General features: G+C 45.4%; 1 protein-coding gene across 6 annotated transcripts in view; it reads left to right on the forward strand.

Moving 5' to 3' along the window:
• dnm1b (dynamin 1b) overlaps positions 1–7,456 on the forward strand; it is a 63,823-nt gene extending 56,367 nt beyond the window's left edge. For 2 of the 6 annotated variants that reach the window (XM_064354558.1, XM_064354560.1), the window contains one exon: positions 3,722–4,292. In XM_064354558.1, the coding sequence (XP_064210628.1) occupies positions 3,722–3,788 (67 nt within the window). In that variant the 3' untranslated portion in view covers positions 3,789–4,292. Of the gene's footprint in view, positions 1–1,893; positions 4,293–4,473; positions 4,780–5,792 lie in introns of those variants that run through there. The other 4 variants (XM_064354564.1, XM_064354561.1, XM_064354559.1 and 1 more) reach the window with 4 other exon arrangements.
• Positions 7,457–7,691: the final 235 nt, after the last annotated feature.

Here is a 7,691-nt window from a genome sequence, read left to right on the forward strand (position 1 = left end):
CCCTGAATTTTATGATGTTTCCTGTTTTTGGGCATTTAAAAATGCTACCATGCTATAGGTAAACTTTGTAGTTTTAACTTAACTTTTAAGAGCATTTATTGAAATTTGTGCATGGAATGAGAAAGCATAAAATTATTAATAAGTATTTGAAATTCGAACCAGTGAAAATATCTAGGGAATGTTGTGCATCTACTGTTTTACAAAGAATTAGAAATTACATGGACAGTAATGATTTACGAATGTTATTACTTACCAACCAGATGCATTTCCTTGGCTTTAATTTTTCATAGGCCCACTATAGTTGGCCTTTAAGCTGCCTGAGTGAAATAGTGCTTTCTGTAAGTGGGTGTGGAGGGAAAAGAGGCAGGAATACCGCTGGTGTAGAAGAGGCACAGCAGTGTTTTAAGACAAACCAAGGAGTGCTGGGATTTTTTTACTCAGCCTTGCACAGGAAGACCAGCTGAGGTCAAAGGTTACTGTGGCACAGAAAACAGTGATGCAAAGGCCTTCCACCCCTTCCTCCTCTGGACCTGCTTCCGCACACTGACAGTTTTGACCCTTCGTCCCCTTTCCTACAGCCTTACACCTCCCCACACCTCCCCCCTTCCACCTCTGATCTGGCTATCAATCCATCCAAATGAATGGAATCTGCTCTACTTCTTACAATTTTTGTCCAATAAAATGATATCATCTTACACTGACCTCACTACAACCAGTAGCGTTCATATTGTCACACTCCTACAGCACAGGGGGCCGACAGTGACCTGACAAATACGGTCATGTAACTGGTCTATTCCAGTTATTACACACACACACACACACACCAATTATTATCCATACTATGGTCCAATAGTTTAATTCTTAAATTCCCCACATTGCTCTGCTGAATGGACTGTACAAGCCATTGCTTTTGAAAACTCCTGGGCAGTGCATGGATTTTCCCACTAATATTACCCTGAATCAGTTCTGGAACCCATTTTAAATGAATGTTGTGGATGTAACTGCCAGTAATCTGGAATAATAGAAGGTAGAAGCCACTCAGTCCTTCCTGCCCATCTCTTTTTCCTACTTCCTGTCCCCCACTTCCTGTTCCTGTCTTGCTCCCTCCATCCATCTCTCCTTCCCTTCTCTGCATCCTCTGCACAGTGTGAACACATCTTAGGGGCTTCTCACAGGCCATGGGTATGACGGCTGCTTTCGCTGCTTTTTGTCAGCTTTCGCTGCCTGGTCACTTTGTTGCTTGACGTATAAAATGCTTCTACGAGAGCTTCTATGTGATTGTTTCAATAATCAACTGCTGGTGATGTCTTGCTGGTGAGATCGCCATAGAAAGGAGTGGAAATGCCTCATGAGCATCACCTCTCCACCTCTAACAAATAGCTAAGCGCAGATGACTGCAGCCTGTGAGAAGAGTCCCTTGCCCTTAACAGAGATAAGGAGAGAGGGAAAGAAAAAGGGAGAGAAAAGAAAAGAAATAGAGGGAGAAAAAAAGGGGGAAGGACTAACCTCTTTCCTTCATGCTTCCGTGTTACCACCAAGGTCATGTGTTGCATCTGGTTGTGCCTGACCTAGACTGACCAGCTCTGGCAGTTAGCCAAGGGGTTTGTCGACTTCAAGAGGCATGCACTGTCTATCATTATCCAGGGGTTCGGGGGCGAATTCTCCATAAAATAACTAGGCCTCCAACAGAGGGAGAAGGAAGCATAATGCAAGTATGATCTCTAAACTGTAACCACCAATTGCCAGCACGGTTAACAGACCATATGAGTAGCCCTTCTTTTTTAATATGTGATCTTGCACAACCTCCCACTACCCTGTCGCACCCAACCCCGTGTCCTCCCCATACTTTTCTCCTCCTTAAGTCTTTCCAATTGATTATGGTTATTTTTTCAGAATTACAATCAGTGACCAATGAGGACTAACGCTGATGGTACGTCCAGCTCTCTCATCGCTTGGCTCTCATCCTGCCTCATCTTTCTGCATGGCTCTCACTTCCTTTCACCCACTCTGACCGTTCCTTGCCCCTCCCACCTCTGAGCTCTCTCCGGCCAATGGGACACCATATATAGACACCGACCCGCGAGAGTCCCACCTCCCCACCACCCCTTGACCATCTGACATCACCATGACAGCCACGCCATCTCAAACCGCATGTGTGGAAAGGAGGAAGACAGGCCCCTTTCCAATCCCAGCTAAGTAGATGTGGTTCTTGGCGGAATCTTGTCAGACAGGAGGGGGTTCCAACGCGGTTCTGTCTGGCATCTGTGAACTCCAGAACCTCCACTAAGAGGTATTCCCCAAACCAGCCTCCAAATCGTGTTTCTGCTTTTATGAGTCTTCGATGAGCTAGGACGGATGACTGCTGCTGTGCCTAACTGAGCTCTTGTGCTGGAATCGCAGATATTGCGATTCCAATGGATGGCTCTGCTTTGGTTCATAGTGCTACTGAATTAGGCTTGGACCATTATGGGCTGAGTTGAGGAGAACACCATCTTAGGTTGTCTCTGGGGGTGTGACCTAGATTCCGAGTATGCATGAACTAGTCTGTGTGTGTGTATGTGTGCGTGCGCGTGTGTTGGCTACTACTATCACTGTTTTTAAGAGAGTGGGCCATACTATTTATGATCCATCCTTATGATCCACTCTGTTGCCCGAAATACCACACAAAATGCATACGCACACACACACTCAAAGATACAGGTGCACCCAAAGGCACACACTCACACCTCCTCCGTTTCTTCCACACACTAACCTCTGCACCAATAGAAAGCTCTCATCCTGGGAGAGGGCATGTCCAGGCAGGTCAAGGGTCAGTGTCTGTGTTTCTCCATGACATTTCACCCATTCCACTGTGGCTGTATATATGTGTTTATGTAAAGTTCATGTGAGGAAAAGGTCCTGTCTCTCCAATGGAAATAAATGAGCCAATAAACACACACATATCCTGTAGCATAGGGTTCAGGAGTAGTTTGATGAATTATCCATTACAGGGAATTTTAGCTTGGAATTCATTTTTCTGAAGTAAACTGTGGATTCAATGTGTGGAATTCTCCTTATCAGAAAATGTGAGTCCTCTTTGGGGAAAACCAGGAAGAAAGTTTTAGCCCTTTCCTGTCAAACCAGCGGAGTACAGGTCAAATATTGCCTGTCAGGGATAATTCAAGCTCTGACACCAGTGATCCCCAGGCCTGTGGGCCTACAAGCCAATTGTAAATACTCTCTCAGTGTCCTTACATTCACCAACAATAAACTCCTTCCACAAATTCAAACAGTATACACTACATTTGCTGATATTTATGATGGCAGATCTTATTTGTTTGTTTGGTATTATGTCAGGAATCAAAGTCTGATAATAATTTCTGAAAAAATGCTCAAGGCCTGAAGTTCACTGGCTTTCCTGTAGAGGGCGCTGCTGGAGGCCACCATTATATACACTTCTGCGTAGCATTGTCCCCACACTGAGAGCTGTGTGTTCCCTCACGTGTGTGCGTGTGTTTCTGTGTCTGCGCGCATTTGTTTGTATGTTTCTGTGTGTTTGCATGTGTCTGACTGTGTGTATGCATGTTTATTTGTGTGTGTGTGTGTGTGTGTGTGTGTGTGTTTGAGAGAGAGAGTCAAGGCATTCCGTGTGGAGCACGGCACTGCTGTTGTGTTGGTGTTGACTGTGCGCTGTCTTCTCTCTGTCTGTATATCTGTCTGTCTGTCCCTCTCATTCTCACAGCCGGAGAGCACCAGCTTCACCAACCCGACCCAACAGACCCACAGAGTCCCCTGTCTTAGGCCTCTGACTTTGGGTTCGACACCCAGCGGATAAACTACCCCCCACTCCCGCCCCGCCCCCTCTCCCATCCCCTACACCCTACACACACACATACACACATGCACACGCACACAAGCAATACCAGCGTGCAGGTATACACTTCTCCAGACTTGAATACAAGTACACATTTCACTTTGCACATGCCCATTTTAAAAGGAAAGAAGGAGTAAATATTGCAAAATTAAAAGGAAGGACAATAACAAAAATTATTTTGTTCCCTGCGTTGTCTAGTGTAGTGTGGTTTGTACAAACCAGCACATTCCTTCTTTCTTATCCCTGAATATTTGTATTTTGGTAGAGGCAAAAAAAAAAAAAAAAAAAACTCTGAACGTGTCAACCAACCAAATAATCTTGTATGCAAAATAAAAACAAAGATGTATTGATAATGATTTAAGAATGCTCAAATGTATTGTAGTAGTTTTGATTGACTTTCAGCCTGTACTTTGTATGCATTATAAATATGAACATGTATTCTTGTATTCGTGTTGTCTTCGGTCTAGTTGTTAAGATTCTCCTTTTCCTTACCATCTCCACCTCTCTCTTATCCTGCCCTCTGACTCCTCCCCTTTGACCCCTGACTCCTCCTTTTGACCCCTGTCCTCTGACTCCTGCCTTCCTCTCCTGCTCCTCCCCTCTCCCCTGTGACCCAATAGCTTAAACTGAGCCAGCGTGGCGCGCTGTCCCGGACGTGCCGTGGCTTCCTCTTCCTTAGTGCCCCGGATCAGCCTCTCGCCGGGAACAGCCCCGCTTCATCCTGGAGTTAGAGTAGCCTGTCCCCTCTGTCCTGTGCATCCCGCCCCCTAGCTTTCCACTCCTTTCCCCGCCTGCGCTCGCTCGCCCAGCACCCACGCCCGAAAGGGTTTCTCCCCAGGGCCTTAGTGAGGCCAGTTCCCTCTCTCTCTCTCTCTCTCTCTCTCTCTCTCTCTCTCTCTCTCTCTCTCTCTCTCTCTCTCTCTCTCTCTCCTCTCTCTCTCTCTCTCTCTCTCTCTCTCTCTCTCTCCTCTCTCTCTCCTCTCTCTCTCTCTCTCTCCTCTCTCTCGTCCCCTCTCTCGCTCCTCGCACACGCACCAAAAATATCTGCTGCCTAAGCACCTCCCCGGCTACCCACACGGGGGAGCTGTTCTCCCTCCCTCACCTCAGTCTGCTCGCGAGAAAAGGGAACGAGGGAGAAGTGTGCATTATCCTCTTCTTGGTTTCATTTCTGATTTCTGTTATGGGCTTATTATATGATTACGGCTGTTTAAAGAGTTCATTTGTTTATGCCATTGCTCCGTGCCTTTTCTTTCCTTTTATATGAGATGCATTATTCCCGATTGGCGCATTGAGGGGAAGCAAAAACAATGGGAATAAGTGCATCTCTTTTACAGTGTTGCATTCCTCTGCGTCCTGTGCAGAACCATGAAAGTTTGTCTATGATAATCAGTCAGTGATGATAATGCATGACAATGGGCTCTTGTGCCATGTTGGCGGAGTGGGCGTGGTTCAATGCAGATGTGCCAGACTCCCAGAGTGCCGCTGGTGCAGATTTAGCTTACACAGAGCCTGATTTACTAAGGCCTTTAGCATGTACTAAATGTTTTGGCACATGCAAAACCAATAACATGACCAATGATTGGTCATGGTATTTGTTGAGCACCAATCATTGGTTGTGTTATTAGTTTGCGTGTGCTAAAAGGTTTTGCATATGCTAAAGGTCTTAGTAAATCAGGCCCATAGATGGCAATACTGTACTCAAGTAACCACCCAGACCAGCCATGTCTTCGTACAGTATGCAAAAGGAATGTGTTTCTTGATTTGCTTTAGTTTTTTCTTTTCGATAATGCACAAGACAAGTTGCTTGCTGGCCATCTTTAATTATTACAACTGCATCTGATTTCCTCTTATCAGTTTTTTTTTTTTTTTGCTTATTTCTGGTATCGATTTTTTATTTCTGTTCCTCTTTTGTTTCTTTTTCTACCTCTTTTTGTTTCAGCCGGCCAAGCAAAGGCAGCCCCTCCCACCCAGAGAGTCCTCTCCCTCCATCAGACTCCTAGACCCACCCCCCTACCCCCAATACCGAGAGCTCTCTCTCACCTCATAAAACTACCCCAACTCCAAATAGTCCTTTCTCCCTAGATTCCTCACCCACCCACCCCCCCCTTCCCTCTCCTTATTCCCTTCCTCTGCTCTTCCTCTGAGAAAGAGGAGGATAATATTACGCTAAACGTAGAAACAGGAGATCTCCTCCAGCAATCGCCCGGCTGGCTCTCACCTGAGGAAACAGACTGGAGGCCACGCCCCCCTTCTGCAACCATCCCGAACCGAGGCAGGGGTGCTTGAAGAGCGACTTCAGCGGAACGGAAGGCCGAGGAAGGATGAGGGAACCTACTCTTTCCGTCCGTTTCCCCCCCCCCCCCCCCATATTAATTTCCCTCCTCCGGACCCCTGCAACCAGAAACCACTTGGTAGTGTCATCGTGCCGGTCACTGCTGTGTGCGTCTGTGTCGTACTGAAAAATGCCGTGTTGTGTGTTCTTGTGAGTTTATGCGAGTAAGTATTCTACAAACGATCCACGGTTAAATATAGGCTAATATCTCAACCCCCCCCCCCCTCCCCCCCCGCCCACCTTGCCCTATCCCACCGAGCCTTGCCAAAATGGCAATCGTGTCCTTGCCTTGTTCCCAGTTGGTCATACCTTCAATTCCCCATTAGAAGGCAGTAACTTAGTGAGGCGGGTCAATATTAAAAGTGCAATATATCCATTGGCAGGCTTCCGTAAAGCTGGCCACTCAACACACCACACACATTGTAGAGACTCAGAACTAACCGATGTGGGAACGATTGGTCACGGTTTGGCTATTCATTATGTCATTAAGGGAAAAAAGTGTATCTCCCAGCCAAAAATTCTGCTTAATACAACTGTTAATTTATATGGGGAATGAGGAATATATATTTTTGTTTTTCAAGCATAAATTCTCATTTTTTCACTTTGGACTGAATTATACAGTAGGCAGTCCATACAAAGATAATTATCCTTTGTGTTCAATATTCCTGTAATGAATTGCATCGATATATACAGAGGATATGGGCTCGACCATTCCTGCCAGTGTCTTTGTGGTTGTTGTACTATGACTCCGTTTACAGAAGTTACTATTGCGCACAGCGATTTCCCCACTACACAGCCATAAGACCATATAAGGTCCCCCCCCCCCCCAACCCCTGCTCCAAATCTTAGCAACATTAAACACTGTTACAATTGAAAAATAATCATTTATCATGGACAAATCTTCAGTGTATTATGAATCTTTGTGGTGCATCTGTGGGAATTGTGCTTCCACTGTTTAGAGTTTAGTCGATATGTAAGATGAATATTATCAATATGAATATGTAATGATTATTATGAATAAGTGATTGTGTTAAATGATATATATATATATAAATATATGCACAATTAAAAGGACATAATGTATGATGGCTAGACAGACACAATGTATAGAGTGTCATGTGTGAAGGAGGGTTTGGTGTCTTCACCCCTTACAAGGTGAAGAGTGATTGTGTGTGATTGTTCCTGCTGCCTCGCACGTCCTGTATCTTATTGCTGTTGATTGAACCAGCTGGCCCTTGCATTGTGAAGGGATTAAACAACGTGGAAGGTAACAGTGTGTCTTCATGTGTCTTCTTTCACATAGAAAAGACAAAGATTGAAATATAAATAAATGTATTGGTGTGTCCGCTCCCCTCTAATGGCTAACAGCTGACTACAGGTCACCCAAGACAAGACTGAGCCAGCTATAGACTACTACAAACCCAACCCGATTGCCTTTATTTCCTCAGGGCTCTCTATACACACACTGAGACAGGCTTTGGATTGTATCTGAAAGTGAAAGTACAC

The sequence above is a fragment of the Anguilla rostrata genome, chromosome 10 (genome assembly GCF_018555375.3).
Source record: "Anguilla rostrata isolate EN2019 chromosome 10, ASM1855537v3, whole genome shotgun sequence".
Lineage (NCBI taxonomy): Eukaryota > Metazoa > Chordata > Actinopteri > Anguilliformes > Anguillidae > Anguilla > Anguilla rostrata.